This window comes from Rhinoderma darwinii, chromosome 1 (genome assembly GCF_050947455.1).
Source record: "Rhinoderma darwinii isolate aRhiDar2 chromosome 1, aRhiDar2.hap1, whole genome shotgun sequence".
In the NCBI taxonomy this organism is placed as follows: domain Eukaryota; kingdom Metazoa; phylum Chordata; class Amphibia; order Anura; family Rhinodermatidae; genus Rhinoderma; species Rhinoderma darwinii.
In genome coordinates, this window is record NC_134687.1 from 169,886,521 (window position 1) to 169,904,811 (window position 18,291).

Sequence of the window (18,291 nt, forward strand, 5' to 3'; positions counted from 1 at the left end):
TGACGTATCTCGGCAGTTCTCTCTGGAAGTGGACGCTTCCTCTGTTGGTGCAGGTGCACTTCTGTTCCAGAGGAGCTCCAAAGGAAAGGCAGTAGTATGTGGCTACTACTCAAGACTGTTGTCTTCTGCTGAGCGCAATTACTCCATTGGAGATCGGGAGCTGCTGGCCATCAAATTGGCTCTGGAGGAGTGGAGACATCTTCTGGAGGGCGCTGCTCACCCCATCCTGATCTTCACCGACCACAAGAACCTTACTTACCTTGAGTCTGCACAATGACTGAATCCCCGTCTAGCCAGGTGGTCGCTGTTCTTCACCCGTTTTCAGTTTGTGCTCCACTACCGTCCCGTGGACAAGAATCTGAGGGCCGATGCCCTGTCCAGATCGTTTGAGACGGAAGAAACGGTGGAGTCCCTTCAGAACATCATAGACCCGTCCTGCATTGTCACTGCTGATCCTCTGCAGGTTAGAGACATCCCTCCTGGGAGGACTTTTGTTCGGTTGGCAGACAGGAGAAGAATTCTCCACTGGGGACATAGTTCTAAACTTGCTGGACACGCTGGTGTCCGTAAAACCCGAGACCTGATTGCTCGTCACTTTTGGTGGCCCACTCTACCTAAAGATGTTCTGGACTTTGTCTTTTCTTGCACGGTGTGTGCCTCTAACAAAGTGACTCACTCCAAGCCTGCCGGCCTGCTTCAACCTCTGCCTGTACCCAATGCCCCCTGGCAGCACATTGCGATGGACTTTGTCACAGACCTTCCCCCCTCAGCAGGATGTAACACTGTCTGGGTGGTGGTGGACCGGTTCTCTAAGATGGCTAATTTTATCCCACTGACCGGCCTACCTTCTGCTCCTCGTCTGGCGAGTCTCTTCATTCTACACATCTTTCGCTTGCATGGCTTGCCTCTACACATCGTGTCAGATCGGGGTGTTCAGTTTACCTCTAAGTTCTGGAGAGCCCTCTGTAAACTCCTGGATGTGAGTTTGGACTTTTCCTCAGCCTATCAACCCAGTCCAATGGGCAAGTTGAGAGGATCAACCAGATCATGGAAAATTATCTCCACCACTTCATCTCTTCACAGCACGATAACTGGGTACAGCTTCTTCCATGGGCCGAGTTTTCATACAACAACCACACAAGTGAGTCCACCACTTCCACTCCGTTTCACATCGTGTACAGTCAACATCCCAGAGTCCCTGTTCCTGTGTCGACTTCATCTCAGGTACCCGCTGCTGACTCTGCATATGGGGACTTCCTGCAAATCTGGCAACAGACCCGGTCCTCTATTTTGCTGGTGGTAGATCGCATGAAGCGAAAGGCAGATGCTAGGAGAAGAGAGCCGCCTCAGTATCTTCCAGGGACTAAAGTCTGTCTGTCCTCTCAAAACATTCGCTTGAGGGTGCCTTCATACAAGTTTGCTCCCAGGTTCCTCGGTCCTTTCGAGATCCTGCAACAAATCAACCCTGTCTCCTATAAGCTGCGGCTGCCTCCTACCCTCAGAATCCCTAACTCCTTCCATGTGTCCCTCCTGAAACCAGTGGTCCTGAACCGCTACAGCAAGACTTCTAGTTCCACAGTTGCTCCCAGCGGTCCTTCTGATGTATTCGAGGTAAAGGAGATCCTGGACTGCAAAAGGGTAGGAGGAAGGACTTTCTATTTGGTAGACTGGAGAGGGTTTGGTCCTGAGGAGAGGTCCTGGGAGCCAGAAGAGAACCTCAGCTCTCCTGCTCTTATTAAAAAGTTCCTCTCTCGCTCTGGCCCCAAGAGGAGGGGGCACAAGAGGTGGGATACTGTAGCGTCCATGGCCGCGGGCCGTCGGGTTTACTCACTTCCCGACGCCCACAGCCATGGATCTGTGAGCGCTGGTCCCCATCTCCTTCCTAGGAGATGCCAGCGCTCACTTCCGCTCCGTTCGGCTGTGTCCCGTAGGGTGCGCGCGCACGCTCGTGCCCGGCCTTAAAGGGCCAGCACCCGCAAATAGGAGGAAATCCTCATCAACTGCCACGATTTCCTGGTCTATAAGAAGGCCTCTGGCCTTCTAATCCTTGCCTGAGCGTTGTTAGTTTTCCCAGTCTGTCTTGCAAATGGTCCCTTAGTGTTTCCCGTTCCTGTTGTTACCCGTGCCTTGTTCCCCGTTCCTGTTTCCCGTGCTGTGCCTTAGTATCAAGTCGTGCCACGTCCCGTGTCATCTGCCACGTCCGGAGGAATCCGCCACGTCCTGTGTCATCTGCCACGTCCGGAGGAATCCGCCACGTCCTGTGTCATCTGCCACGTCCAGAGGAATCCACCACATCCTGTGTCATCTGCCACATCCGGAGGAATCCGCCACGTCTGGTGTCTTCTGCCACGTCCTGAGGAATCCGCCACGTCCTGTGTCATCTGCCACGTCCGGAGGAATCCACCACGTCTGGCGCAACTTGCGGCTCCTGTGTCATCCGCCACGTTTGGCGCTATCTGCTGCAACCATCTCCATCTATGCCAGAGCTGTGGCCACCGTCTGGACTATACAGGTACTCTTGTGCGGGGCATTGTATTTCTGGGGTGTCCTGTTGTTTGGCCAGCTGCCTCCACGCTACGGCGGTACGGCCTAGTGGGTCCACTAACCCGCTTCGTGACAGATAGCCTCAAGAAAGCCTTCACTTCAGCCTCGATTCTCCACCATCCTGACATGTCTCGGCAGTTCTCATTGGAGGTTCTCATTCTTCTGTGGGTAAAAGAAAAAAGGTCACGGCGCCAGATGGAAGTGATAGAAGAGGTTTGTTTTTCCAGGGAAACACAATATATGCTTCCTTTTCCAAATTGCAAATACTGGCAGGTAAATGCAAAGAGGTGCAAGCTGCTGCCGATCCCCAAACGCAAACACCTAAAGGAGTTGCCTTGATGAAAATTGTAAATAAAATAAAATAAAAAAGAGGGATACTGTAGGCGCTACTTGGTTGATAAAAGTTGGTTTAGTGCATAAAAGCAAGGTAAACAGATTGCTACGCGTTTCAACGCCGGACTGGCGTCTTCCACAAGCACGATCACAGCATCTAAGATGTCAGAAAGAGGGGGCATCCCCTCTGACAGCTCATCACTCTCCGCAATGCGATCAGGGGGGCCGATGGTTGTCACGGCAGCCCAGGGGGCTAATGAAGGCCACCTTGGCTGCCTCTTTTCATCTCCTGTTAAGCCCTGGCCCTGGCAGGACTTAACAGAAGCCTGTAAAAATGACAATATAGTGCAATATATTAGTATTGCAGTGTATTGTACCAGCGATCTAACTGGTTTAAGTCCCCTCCGGGGACTAATGAAATGAGTAAAAAGAAGTTAAATAAAGTTTTTAGTAGTGTAAAAAAAAAAATAAAGTTCAAAAACCCCCCTTTTTCTATTTTTCCACTGAAGTAAAGTCAATAATAAAAATATATACAAAATTGGTATCGCTGCGTCCGTAAAAGTCTGAACTATTACAATATAGCATTATTTAACACACATGGTGAACGCCGTAAAAAGCAGAAATATAAAACCCCAGAATCGCAGTTTTTTGGTCACTTCATATCCCACAAAAAATTAAATAAAAAGTAATCAAAAAGTCTCCTGTAGTCCAACTTGCTACCAATAAAAACTACAGCTTGTCCCACAAAAAAATAAGCCCTCAAACTGCTCATTTGATGGAAAAATAAAAAAGTTATGGCTCTCAGAATTTGGCGACAAAACACAAATTTTTCTTTCAACAACTAGTTTCTTCCTTGTAAAAGTAGTAAAACATAAAAAAAAATAGAGAAATTTGGTATCGTCATAATCATATTGACTGATTAAAGTTAACATGCCATTTTTACCATATGCTGAAAGCCGGAAAAACGAAACCCCTCAAAAGATTGAGGAATCGCTGTTTTTTTCCTATTCCACCCCACAAAGATTTTTTTCCAGTTTCCCAATACATTATATGGTTCAACTCCTCCTGCAAAAAACAAGCCATCATACGGCTATATCGATGGAAAAATAAAATAGTTATGGCTTTTGGAAGGTGGGGCAGAAGAAATGAAAACGAAAATCCCAAAAATGGCTGCGTCCTGAAAGCGTTAAACTTATGGGTCACTGATACTCTATTTTTATCAGTGTTAAAAACTGCCAATTAAAATCTTACAAGAAACAGTCCCAGGTAGTTAGGGATCGCAATGGTAGAAGAAGAAGACTGTGTATATGGCTCAGTCTCCCAAACAAGTCAAGGGTTCAAGGTTTACAGACCCTCAGAGATAAAAAATATTTTATATATAACAGAAAGCATTTCAGAAATAATGGCCATAATTTCAGTTCTGCCAGTGAATGCTAGTCTTTTATTTTATGACGGCTCTATTATGACTCACAGCTCTCATACTAGTCCTATGAGAATTCATATGTTCAATGAATGACAATAGATGCACCAGACTGAGAGATATTTCAGAAAATGATGCGAAAGAACAAGACAAAACCAATGACATATTCAACAATGTGTTGTTCTAAATACCCATGTATTATAATACAAAAGACACATCAATCTATGCTCTTCATTTCTCTACTTGTATTCTAGATATTTCAACATCAGTAAATCATTTAATATGACCTTTGCCCCTAACACCAAGCAAGGCTGAAAATGCTTAAAATACCATATAAATAGAAAATTTTCAATAGCTTGTGGCAGTCATTGCTGTCAGCATTTGCATGCATTGTCTTTTTCATCACTGTCGCAATCCTAACTGACAGCAAAGAGGCTCAAACAAGTCTGCTGCTTATTTTTTTTCAAGAGACAGCACCTCGGGGAACCCTCCGCTGGGGGATCATAGTTTATTAAACACACACTGGTTTCTCATCTGTTTTATTCAAGCTGCCCAGTATATATGACTCTACACATCCCCCTGGTATCATGGAGAGAACAGCGTCCGCTGCAGTCTTTATTCAACGAAAGACAACTCTCACCAAGATGCTCATCTCTCACCGGAGTTTACTACAATGTGGACTTTATTTATAGCAAATCCACTGAAGTCTACATTAGTCGTGGGATAAGGTACCCTGAGATAGATCAGTTGTTTGACTCTACAGTAATAAACTCCCTATTGTGCGCAGTGTGCTGGTAACTTGCAGAGTAAAAGAAAGACAGAAGACAAGACAGATTAGCATTGTGAAAGACAGGTTGTCACCGGCTAAGACAAGATAGTTTATACTGAATTACTTTCTACCATGGCCCTTCTTCTTCAGGTTCTGTGTTGATCTCTAGAGAGCAATGCCTTTGTTTTTCAGTTGCAGAAATGAGGTTGGAAAAGCAAGCAGACAACGGCTACTAGAGTCTTAAGAAACATAATGCCCACTCCATAATGACGAACTTGACTATATATTTAATATGAACAGGATATTTTTTTTCATAAAAAAACAGGATATGTCCTATATAGCCAAACCCAGTGTCTAGGAAACTCAACAATAAAGGTTATGTTTTATTGACACCAATGCATTTTATTAATAATAATATTCCCTAATAAATGTCTGTCGGGTGCACAGAGCTTGTACAGTAGTACATGGATTTCCTGCACGTGTATGGTACCTCCCAGAGAGGTCGGAACACGCTGTACTGGGGGTGGGGTGGCCTGCCGGTACACTAAAAACAGCTGCCATATTTAATTTCAGCTATCTTCCACCCTGACTCCTAACTGCACACGCACTGGCCAGCTCTCATCCTAAGGACTCGGCCTAGTTTGGGCCTTGAGGACCTCGAAAATTTTTCAATTTTTCAACTCTGAATTCAGAAAGAAATAACCTTTTTATTTTTCAGTCGACCTAGACCTATAAGGTCTTGTTTTTTGCAGAAAGAGTCATATTTTTACTGGCACCCTTTTGGCACCATTTTTTGTAATATCACCTTCTTTTTAGTGTGTTCACTTGGCAATAAAACTAACATGCTAACTTTATTCTGCAGGTCGTTACGAGTATGGTGATACCAAATTTATATAGATTTTTATGTTCTACTATTTTTGCATATTAAAAACTTACTATAAAAAATACTTGTTTTTGTGTTCCAAGAGCCATAACTTTTTTATTTTTCTGTTGATACAGAGTTATTTGGGCTTGTTTTTGTTGAACAAGTTGAAGTTTTCATTGGCACTATTTTGAGGTACATATGACTTTTGGATTATTTTTAATTATATTTTTTTTAAAGGTGGAATGGACCAAAAATAGCAATTGTGGCATTGTTTTATAGAAGCTTTTTATGGCATTCATTGCACTGGATAAATAACATTTCTATTTTATAGTACGGTTGCAGCAAAACCAGTTATATATAGTTGTTGGTGTTTTTTGTTTTTTTTATTGTTTGCATTTTTTCTATAATAAAATATATTTTTAAGTCCCGCTAGGGGAATTGACTCTGCAATCCTATGATTGCTTACAAAAAGCACTTCAATACTCCAAGCAGTCTATTAGATCCTGCCTTAGGCAGGGCCTAAAAGGCTCCCATACATGACAGACCTGGGGGCCTTTGTTAGGCCAATGGCCTTACAGAGGGAGCCCTCTCCCTCTGTAAAACCACTTAAGTGCCATGCTCGCTATTGAACGTGGCATCTAAGTAGTTAAACAGCCGGGATTGGAGTGTTGCAGCAGGGTGTCAGCTGTATGTTACTGCTGACAACCGCTGCTGATGGCACGGGCACAGTTTCGCGAAGGGGTTGAAGGGGTTACTAATGAGCAGTAGTCAGGTCAGAGAAGACAAGGAGGGAAAGACTCACAGCTACAAGGTCTGCAGTGCTGAAATCAAAGAGCAGGGCAAGAAGAGGAAGCAATTTTTATAGTCTTGTTGTGTAATGTGTTCTTCCTCCTCTTCTTGCAGACTAGTAATTTCAACAAGGCTGCTTTCTTTTAAGATCTGTGCTCCACTGTTCTGCTGTCCTTAAATGGGCAAGAAGGTAATGGCATCTGCTAGGTGAAATGTACATTGTCTTTATCTATTATTTGTTTATAAAGTATATTATGGCATTATGAATATAGTAAATGGCAGCTTTATTTGTCTGGATGTTATATAGGGACATGATTTAGTGGCAATATTTATGTTTACAGTATATGGTGGCCTAATTTATGTATATAGTAGCATTATTTATGTATATAATATATGGCAGCATTATTTATGTATATAGTATTTGGCAGCATTATTTATATCAATGGTGTGTATAATTTATACATTTTTATGCATCACTTATGCATTAACCCCCATGTATTATGGAGCTCTGAAGTTGTACGGATCAATACGGGTGTGTGTCTCAGCCCTTATCAGAATATCCTTCTCAACCAGGAACATTCCAATAATAGAGAAATTATATCTTAGTAATGATTAGCTGCAGCAATATTTCTTATTATAAAACGTTTATTATATAGTGGTAATATATGCGGCAAATCTTTACAATGTATCAATTTGCACAGGCCCTTGCCCCAAGAGGAGCTTACAATCTAATTTTCCTAGTTCAGGCTCCAATGCTAGAACGAAAATGATTTCTATGTTAACAGATACAGCTATCCAGGCACAAAATCAATTCTGGTTTTATGCTACTTGCTGACAAGCTACTGCACATTTATTTTTTGGTATAAGGCTTTGGGATTGTGGTTCAATATTAAATATTGCTATTGGCTATTTTTTCTGCTTGTTACTAAAAAGATATGAGTTGAGACAAGTTTTCTGTTTCCACAAATTCTAAACTTAATTTCCATTGAGTACAATAGCAAAAGTATTCAAGAGACATAATAATAACTTTAACTTTTGTAATCTGACATAAAGGTGTTTTCCCACTAGGGACATTTATGACATATCCACAGGATATGTCATAAATGTCAGATAGATGCGGGTCCCCCCTCTGGGAACTGCACCTATCTCTAGAACCGGGCCCCTAAAACCCCGTTCTACTGCTATGTGTTGCGACTGAAGCGCGTGAAGGGAATGAAGAAGAAGACAGCGTAGCTCCGTAATTCCCATAGTAGTGAATGGCAGTTACGGAAGCAGAGTAACTACCATTCAGTTCTATGGGACTTACAGAAACAGCCTAACTCAGCGAGCTATGCTGTTTTCTTCTTCATAGTCGGGAATCACACACGTCAGTCGGAACACAGAGCAGTAGAACAGGGTTTAAGGGGCCCCGTTCTAGAGATAGGTGCGGTTCCCAGAGGTGGATATGTAATAAATATCCCTGATGATGAAACACCTTTAAGGCCCTTTTACATGGGCCAAATATCAGGCAAACGAGCATTATGCAGCCTAAAATATTATCGTTGTCGGAAGCACATCTCCCTGTGAAAGGAGCAAACAAGCACCGATCAACGATCTATCTCTTTGATTGGCGCTCATCTACACAGCCACGTCGGGCCGTGTAAAGGATCCTTAGGCCTTATTTTATTATTATTTTAGACAACAATTATTATTATGTACACAACAGAGCCATGGGCACGGAATCTGAACAGAAGCACATGGAGTCCCTGTGGCCCCATACTACTTAGCCATAAGAAATAATGTGCCACCATATGGTCTATCTGTATGGCATCGTATTATGAAATATTCTCCCCTAGAACCAATGCATCTGATGGAACATGACAATTTTTTTTTCTGTCAAGTGTCGTATGAATGGAAAGAAAAATCCTCTACTTTTCTCTGTATGAAATCAGGGACATACAGAGATACATTATGCACATACACTTCTATGGATGCTGTATTACGACTCCATGCAACTCAGCGGTTGTAGAGAGCTGTAATACTGTGGTGTTCATAAGGCCTTAGTTACATAATATAGTTACTTTGTTTGAAGAAAGAAACATGTCCATCAAGTTCAACCTTTCCCTGACAGCTGATCCAGTGAAAGGCGCAAACTTAAAAGAAAGACTTGCAGAGAGTCACTTGCGTCTTATAGTATGGTTTAACCCCTTCGCGCTCAGGTCAGTAATAGTACGTCCTGCTAAGTAGAACGTTCGCGCTCAGGTCAGTACTATTACTGACCTGAGTAAACACGGCGCCATCTTTCCCCGGCGCGTGTCTGAGCTGTGATACCTGCTGTTTCCGACAGCAGGCTATCACAGCTTAGTGTGCAGGGACCGATCGCGGTGGTCCCCGCCGATTAACCCCTTAGAAGCCGCGTTCAATAGCGATCGCGGCTTCTTAGGGGTTAAGCTGCCATCGCCGGCCTGCTACACGATAGCGGGCCGTGATGGCTACTATGGCAACCAGAATCCTAACAATGGACTCTGGCTACGCCATCGACGGAAGCCTAGTGGGTCCCGACAAAATCAGGACCCACTATGCTTGCTGTCAGCGAACAGCTGACAGCTCTAATACACTGCACTACGCATGTAGTGCAGTGTATTAGAATAGCGATCAGAGCCTCCTGCCCTCATGTCCCCTAGTGGGACAAAGTAAAAAAAGTGTAAAAAAGTAAAAAAAAGTTGTGTAAAAATAAGAAAATAAAAGATTTAAAAGTAATAAAAGTAAAAGTCCCCCTTTTTCCCTTATCAGTTCTTTATTATTAATAAAAATATATAAATAAACAAATAAACTATACATAATTGGTATCGCCGCGTCCGTAACGACCTGAACTACAAAACGATGTCGTTATTTATCCCGCGCGGTGAACGCCGTAAGAGAAAATAATAATAAACCGTACCACAATCACAATTGTTTGGTCACTTCACCTCCCAAAAAATGGAATAAAAAGAGATCAAAAAGTCGCATGTACCGAAAAATGGTACTGATCGAAACTACAGTTCGTTACGCAAAAAATAAGTCCTCGCACGGCTTTCCTGATGGAAAAATAAAACAGTTATGGCTCTTAGAATAAGGGAACACAAAAAGTAAATTATACTTTACAAAATGTATTTTATTGTGCAAACGCCATAAGACATAAAATAAAACTATAAACATCTGGTATCGCCGTAATCGTATCGCCCCGCAGAATAAAGTGAATATGTCATTTATAGCGCACGGTGAACGCTGTAAAAAAAATTGAATAAAAAACAATAGTAAAATTGCTGTTTTTTTAGTCACCACGCCACCTAAAAATAGAATAAAAACTGATCAAAAAGCCGCATGCACCCCAAGAAAACTACAATGGATTCCTCAAGGGGTCTAGTTTCCAAAAAGGGGTCACTTTTGGGGGGTTTCCACTGTTTTAGCACCACAAGACCTCCTCAAACCGGATATGGTGCCTAATAAATTAAATTAAATTAATTAAATGTCACCTCTACTTTGCTCTAAATTCCTGTGAAACGCCTAAAGGGTTAATAAACTTTTTAAATGCTGTTGTGAATACTTTGAGGGGTCTAGTTTCTGAAATGGGGTGTTTGATAAGGGTGTCTAATATATGGGCCCCTCAAAGCAACTTCAGAACTGAGCTGGAAACTAAAAAATAAAATAAAAATGAGGCAATACTTCGCTTCTTACATTATACTGATAATGAGCCGTGCCCACCCCGAGATGACCCCAGTTTTGACCGTTTGTATAAACGGAGACCCCTATTAGACCGTTTCAGTGCCCGGTTTTCCCAGCATTCACCCCCGAGAAGTGTATTGAAAGGGAGGCTTCAATTCCGCCAGTACCTGCCGGGTAAGAGGGCAAGGTATGGCGTGAAGATGTATAAGCTGTGCGAGAGTGCATCCGGGTATACCTACAAATTTAGGATATATGAAGGGAAGGACACCAGTTCTCAGCCCCCAGAATGCCCCCCCTTACTGGGAGTTAATACAAAAATTGTGTGGGATTTGGTGCACCCACTGCTGGACCAGGGTTACCACCTCTACCTGGATAATTTTTATACCAGCGTCCCACTCTTCAACTGCCTCGCTTCCAGAAGTCCTGCGGCATGCGGCACTGCTAGAAGAAACCTGAGAGGCCTCCCTACGACTCTGCTTGGGCAAACACTCAGAAGGGGTGAGAGCAGGGCAAAATCTAGCAGCAACATATTGTGTGTCAAGTACAAGACCAGGGAGATGCCACACCAGTACCCATGTACCTGTACGAGGTACCAGTACAGGGACCCCCAAACTAGACTGCATCCTGGACTACAATAGGTACATGGGAGGGGTGGACTTGTCAGATCAAGTCCTGAAGCCTTACAGTACTTCTGGAAGCGGGGCCACAGGCATCGTACCAGGGCAACACTTTTTAGGAGAAGTTCCCCAAACTGGCAAGAAGGGAAAAAGTCAAAAGAGGTGCAGAGTCTGCTATAAGAGGGGGATAAGGAAGGACACAATATATCAATGTGACGCGTGTCCCGAAAAACCAGAGCTCTGTATGAAAGAGTGTTTTCAAATTTATCATCCATCCCTTTATTTTTAATTTACCCCAGTTTTACTCGCTCTGATCCACTTCGCACAGCTTACCCCTCCTCATCTTTCCCCTCTGAGCCCTGCTGTGTGCCCAGGCAGCTGATAACAGCCACATGTAGGGTATTGCCGTACCCGGGAGAGCCAACATTACAGTTTATGGGGTGTAGGTCTCCGGTGGCACATGCTGGGCACAATATATCGGACACTGACATGGCATATATATAGAAAATTGCAAATCTCACTCTGCACCAACTGCTGCACATTATCTTTTACACAATACCTGTGGGGTCAAAATGCTCACTACACCTCTAGATGAATTCCTTAAGGGGTGTCGTTTTTAAAACGGGGTCACTTCTCGGGGGTTTCAACTGTACTGATACCTCAGGGGCTTCTGCACACACGACTTAGCACCAGAAAATTCCCAGTAGGCCACATGGTGGTCCTTTCCTTCTGAGCCCTCCCATGGGCCCAAACGGCAGTTTATCACCACAAATAGGGTATTGCCACACTCAGGACAAATTGGGCAACAAAATGCGGTATTTTATTCCTTGTGAAAATAAGAAATTTTGAGCCAAAACTACCTCTTATTGGAAAAAATAAATTTTTTTTTAATTCACAGCCCAATTCAAATAAATTCTGTGAAAAAACTGTGGGGTCTAAATGGTCACAACACCCATAAATAAATTCTTTGAGGGGTGTAGTTTCCAAAATGGGGTGACTTCCATTGCTTTGATACCTTTGGGGCTCTGCAAATGCGACATGGCACCCGAAAACCAATCCAGCAAAATCTGGGCTCCAAAGAACACATAGCGCTCCTTTCCTTCTGAGGCCTCCCATGGGCCCAAACGGCAGTTTATCACCACAAATGGGGTATTGCCGCACTCAGGACAAATTGGGCAACAAATTGGGGTATTTTATTCCTTGTGAAAATAAGAAATTTTGAGCCAAAACTACCTCTTATTGGAAAAAAATTCATTTTTTTGAATTCACAGCCCAATTCAAATAAATTCTGTGAAAAAACTGTGGAGTCTAAATGGTCACAACACCCATAAATGAATTCCTTGAGGGGTGTAGTTTCCAAAATGGGGTCACTTCTGGTGGGTTTCCATTGCTTTGATACCTTTGGGGCTCTGCAAATGCGACATGGCACCCGAAAACCAATCCAGCAAAATCTGTGCTCCAAAGAACACATAGCGCTCCTTTCCTTCTAATACCTCCCATGGGCCCAAACGGCAGTTTATGGCCACAAATAGGGTATTGCCGCACTCAGGACAAATTTGGCAACAAAATGGGGTATTTTATTCGTTGTGAAAATAAGACATTTTGAGCCAAAACTACATCTTATTGGAAAAAAGTTTTTCTTTTTAAATTCACAGCCCAATTCAAATAAGTTCTGTGAAAAAACTGTGGGGTCTAAATGGTCACAACACCCATAAATAAATTCCTTGAGGGGTTTTGTTTCCAAAATGGGGTCACTTTTGGTGGGTTTCCATTGCTTTGATACCTCTGAGGCTCTGCAAATGCGACATGGCACCCGAAAACCAATCCAGTAAAATCTGGACTCCAACAAACACATAGCGCTCCTTTCCTTCTGAGGCCTCCCATGGGCCCAAACAGCAGTTTATCACCACAAATGGGGTATTGCCGCACTCAGGACAAATTGGGCAACAAAATGGGGCATTTTGTTCCCTGTGAAAATAAGAAATTCTGATCAAAAATGACATCTTATTGGAAAAATTGTCATTCTTTTAATTTCACAGCCCAATTCAAATACGCGCTGTGAAAAAACTACGGGGTCAAAATGGTAACAATAACCATAAATTAATTCCTTGAGGGGTGTAGTTTCCAAAATGGGGTCAGTTTTGGGGGATTCCTACTGTTTTGGCACCTCAACACCTCTCCAAACCTGGCATGCTGCCTAAAATATATGCTAATAAAAAAGCACCACCAAAATGCACTAGGTGCTTCTTTGCTTCTGGGGCTTGTGTTTTATTCCACGAGCACACTAGAGCCACATGTGGGACATTTCTAAAAACTGAAGAATCTGGACAATACATATTTAGTAGTGTTTCTCTGGTAAAACCTTCTTTGTTACAGAAAAAAAATAGAATAAAATTGAAATTCAGAAATAAAAACGAAATTTGCAAATTTCACCTCCACTTTGCTTTAATTCCTGTGAAATGCCTGAAGGGTTAAAAAACTTTCTAAATGCTGTTTTGAATACTTTGAGGGGTCTAGTTTTTAAAATGGGGTGCTTTATGGGGGTTTCTAATACATAGGCCCCTCAAAGCCACTTCAGAACTGAACAGGTACCTTAAAAAAAAGGCTTTTGAAATTTTCTTAAAAATATGAGAAATTGCTGTTTATGTTCTAAGCCTTGTAACGTCCAAGAAAAATAAAATAATGTTCTAAAAACGATGCCAATCTAAAGTAGACATATGGGAAATGTGAACTAGTGACTATTGTGGGTGGTATAACCGTCTGTTTTTCAAGCAGATGCATTTAAATTCTGAAAAATGCTATTTTTTCTAAATTTTCTCTAAATTTTGCAATTTTTCTCAAATAAAGACTGAATATATCGACCAAATTTTACCACTAACATGAAGGCCAAAGTGTCACGAGAAAACAATCTCGGAATCGCTTGGATAGGTTTAAGCATTCCGACGTTATTACCACATAAAGTGAAATATGTCAGATTTGAAAAATGGGCTCTGAGCCTTAAGGCCCAAACTAGGCTGCGTCCTTAAGGGGTTAACATTTATATTTTAAGAGCATTTCCCCCTTACAAACATAAATGCTAATTTTCCACTAAATTAAAGACTTTGCGGTATCCTCTTCCTGGGTGACAACCATTAGGGCATGTTCAGACGTGGGGGAATTTTTCTGCAGCAAATGTTGGTGCAGATTTGCGGCAATTACGCAACTAATCTGCACCAACATTTGCATATTTGACCGGTAATTCAGAGGTTGCAGATATCACAGCGGACTTGCCAAAAATTTCAGTTTTTGCATTGCAAAGGCTGAAATACGCAGTGAAATTCCGCTTCTTCTCCGCAACAGACAGTGCATGCTGCGGACTGAAAATTCCGCACTGCAGCCTATGGTACGCAGCTGAGTTTTCCGCAACGTCTGAACTAATTTTCCTAAAAATGTATAGAAACAAATGTAAAAAACGGCCGCTGGAGAATTCCACTGCGGACTGTCCGCAGCGGAATTCCACAGCAATTCCGCCACGTGTGAATGTGCCCTTATGGTTGCCATTTTTGTTACATACTTTATCCAAACCCTTGAGCAGCAAATCTGTCTAATAAACAACAACTGGAGGCATATCATTACATAAAAAGTCAGATTTAGGGTATGTTCACACGGCCTATTTTCAGACGTAATTCTGGCGTTTTACGCCTCGAATTACGCCTGAAAAGACGGCTCCATTACGTCTGCAAACCTGCCCATTGCTTGCAATGAGTTTTACGATGTTCTGTTCAGATAATTTACGCGTCGTTGTCAAAAGACGGCGCATAAAAAGACGCCCGCGTCAAAGAAGTGCAGGACACTTCTTTGGACGTTTTTGGAGCCGTTTTTCATTGACTCCTTTGAAAAACAGCTCCAATAACGTCCGTAAAAGACGCCAAGAAAAACGCGAGTACATGCAAAAACGTCTGAAACTCTGGAGCTGTTTTCGCCTGAAAACAGCTCTGTGATGTCAGACTTATTTTGCTACTGTGTGTGAACATACCCTTACCATTCAGGAGTATAGGAAAGCTGGGTGATAAACAGTGTGGAAATTGTAATGGCAAAAATATGGGTTACCAGGCCTACCCAGAAATAGATATTTAGGAAATGCTCTTTGGGTCGGTTGTCACCTAGTTTTCACAGACCCCAGAATGGTTAATCAGCCTAGTTATGCTGCAATACAGGACCATTCGATTAACCATTGCATAACTAGTCAGACTTATCATTCAGGAACCTAGGAGCTGTAAAGGTGGCTTTCCCAGAAACAGATATAACTCACAACTGACTAAATAGAATTGTAACAATTTAATAGAAGGAGACAACACAAGAGAGTATAATTCTCAATTCATTTATTTTTACTTATCTTTTTTAAAACTTTGTAAATTGCTTCTTTGCATAAAATGCTATTAAACACTTATGTGTGTTTACGTGTCTAAAAAGTATTTTTTGTATATTTCAAACAACATTTAAAGTCTGTATATTATTCACTTCTAATTTATGAGTAGAGAAGATACAAGTTACAACTGGTTATCTCTAGCTCGGATTAAAAAAAAGTTACTGCCTCACTTCTAAAGTTTACTTGTTGTAGGCCATAGTAACATATAAAAGAAAGCACCAAGCGTCCCACACAAGAAGTAATGCCAATGCCAGGCTCATAAAATGAGGCAGTTTGTGCTCATACATAATATATAGGTCAGCCTTTCATATTGTCTTATGCAAGCGAAAATGTTATAGTTCACTGAGAAAGAGAAATAACACAATGCCAGTTATTGTCAGTTTTATGAAATCCCGGTCTCTCTTCTTTAGACTATTCTATTTTTACATTAATCATCTTCTACAATATATATTTTTTCTCTTCACAATTTATTAACACTTACAGTTCCAAGTCTATTGTGAGCTCCTGAGATATGAATATTCTGCTTATTTCCAGACCAGCTTTCATGCATGGTACAAAGCATTTTTTTTTACCTGTTACGGAAAGCTTTTTAACTCTGCAAAATACCTGGTTCAAACTTTCCTTGTGCACTATACACCTTTTACATGACCGCTAGTAGTAATGTTAAAACCAAGTCAAATTTCAATTTAAAATAAATCAGATGTTCAAAACATTTCACAAATTCCATGGTGGACTTAAATTTACACATTGTCTGGAGAGGGTGAAGAACGCAAAAGTTACTCACCTTGTTTGCAGTCACAGTATCCCCAGTCAACTCTCCCATGGTTGTTCCTGAAGAAGCACCAAGGCTTACTCCTCCCATCTGGGTTCCTACAGAAGTTATGGTCACCTAGTCCTTTCCCAGGTGTCCTCTCCAAGAACGTAGGGATTTCAACCCAATTTAAACAATTTGCACCAAACTCGGTCGCATTAATATAGTCACCTATAGAGCCCTCTTTGCCTTTGTACTTTGGACAACCTGTGTGATGGTGATGAACAGGTAAGTGATGGTGTGGTTGAGGATGCTGAGCAGGTTGAAGAGGCTTGCGAAGTGACTGATGATGTTGGTAAAGATGATAAATGGGTGAAGAGGAAGACTTATCAAAGCACCCCACTATAGGGATGCTCCCTAAAATTAGAGCAACAGCAAAGCTGTTTATTGTCATGCTGCCAGCACTGTCTGTTTTGTTCCATCCCCACCACTAACCTAGTCCTGAAACTGATGGGGGAGGTGGAGCTGCCACTTCCCCCTAATCCCATCCAGCCCATTTCATATTCATGCAGGAAGAAATGCAGGTCTTCACAGTAAAACTCTGCAGAGTAAAACAGGGCTGAAAAAAGAGAGACCAATCCGCAGTTAAGGAAAGGGTGAAGCAGAGGAAAGAGGAGGAGGGAAAGGAATACGTAGGCTAGGTTACTTATTGTAAGTGAAACAACTTCTATGGGATGGACAAAAACTATTTAAGATTAAGGCAGAAAAGACTCAGTGCTTATATGTGTTTGCACTCAAACCATATCAGTTTCCATACATGTGCTTTGCCAAGTTGTATATTGGCATTTAATTCAAGATAACTGGAAAGCCAGCCTGCCAGTCCCCAGCTTGTGACGGTTACAGGCAGCTAAATCAATGCATTTCTTGGGTGTACTTCTCAATGTCAACAGTTCTGAATGTGAATTAGAGACAGATGGTTCAAATATGTCTTTCTTCTTCCGCTTTTCTCCGAAATAGTAGCACAAAAGTTATAAGCAAGTCCAGGATATCAATCAAAGCCAATATGTGGTAGTGAGACGTAAAAGTTCCACTTCATTTTTGCAAACTTTTAAGATGTTTAAATGGAACAGGCACAAAATAACACAAGGAATTAACTAAAATCAGTAGTATATAAAGATTTCCAAACTCTCCAAATACCGGTCAGTAATGTAGTAAATAGGAAAAAATAGTCCTGGGACAACATGCGAATTTCAGATGATTTTTTTTTCTCCTTCAAATCAGTGGTTTATACTTTTAGCAGGAGACCTTTAAGAAACAAGTAAGATATGAAGAATACTTATTCATGTCTTTATCTTTTCCAGGCGCCCAGCCGATGGGTGATCTCAGTGCAGAGTAATGGCTGCAGGTGAGCTGATCTGCCAGGATGTTTCAGTTGTGCCAGCAGGCTGGTGGAGATATAACTTTGTGTCCTGTTAAAGAGCTCATTATGTTTCCCACAGTTCTTTCTTCTCCTGCTGTTAATGCGGCTATTCCCAAAGAACTTGCATTGCCCAGATTTATTGATTGAAAGGCTCTTAGTTCACTTACTGGAATAAAAGCAGTGGGCTGTGTCTCATGTAGGAGTCTGTTCTCTCCAGCTGTTTTAAAGAGCATGCATCCAGGCAAAGCGCAGCTAGTCAGCTGGTCAGATGATCCCGCTCCTAGCAATGCAGATAGTATTTCAGTCATCTCCATAATGTGCTGCAAGTGACAGAAATAAAGATTAACCTAAACTCTGCCCCGGTGCTTTCTTTCTTGAAGCAAAATCAGTCTCATATAAAGGCTACTAAACACTGCTCTTTGCTTTTATTTTAATGTTTGTTGTAATTGCAGCCTGATTTGTAATTACATAAAAATGTTATCAAGTATAAAATAACAATAATAATAATAGTAATAATAATATAAATAATGACAAGAATAATAATTACAGTGTTTAGTCTTCTAAGTAAAACAATAATCTTATTTAACCTTCGAAAGCGTAGATTCTGTTACAAGAATCCCATCGACTAGGTTTTAGTGATTTGCTTCTATGTTTTTCTACATCCTGTATTATCAGACATGGCTTTTCCAGA

At 41.8% G+C, this 18,291-nt stretch overlaps 1 protein-coding gene across 1 annotated transcript in view; it reads right to left on the reverse strand.

Moving 5' to 3' along the window:
- PRSS12 (serine protease 12) overlaps positions 1–17,826 on the reverse strand; it is a 153,031-nt gene extending 135,205 nt beyond the window's left edge. The window contains exon 1 of the mRNA XM_075860584.1: positions 16,214–17,826. Coding sequence (XP_075716699.1) covers positions 16,214–16,634 — 421 coding nt within the window. The 5' untranslated portion in view covers positions 16,635–17,826. The remainder of the gene's footprint in view (positions 1–16,213) is intronic.
- Between the last annotated feature and the right edge of the window lie 465 nt (positions 17,827–18,291).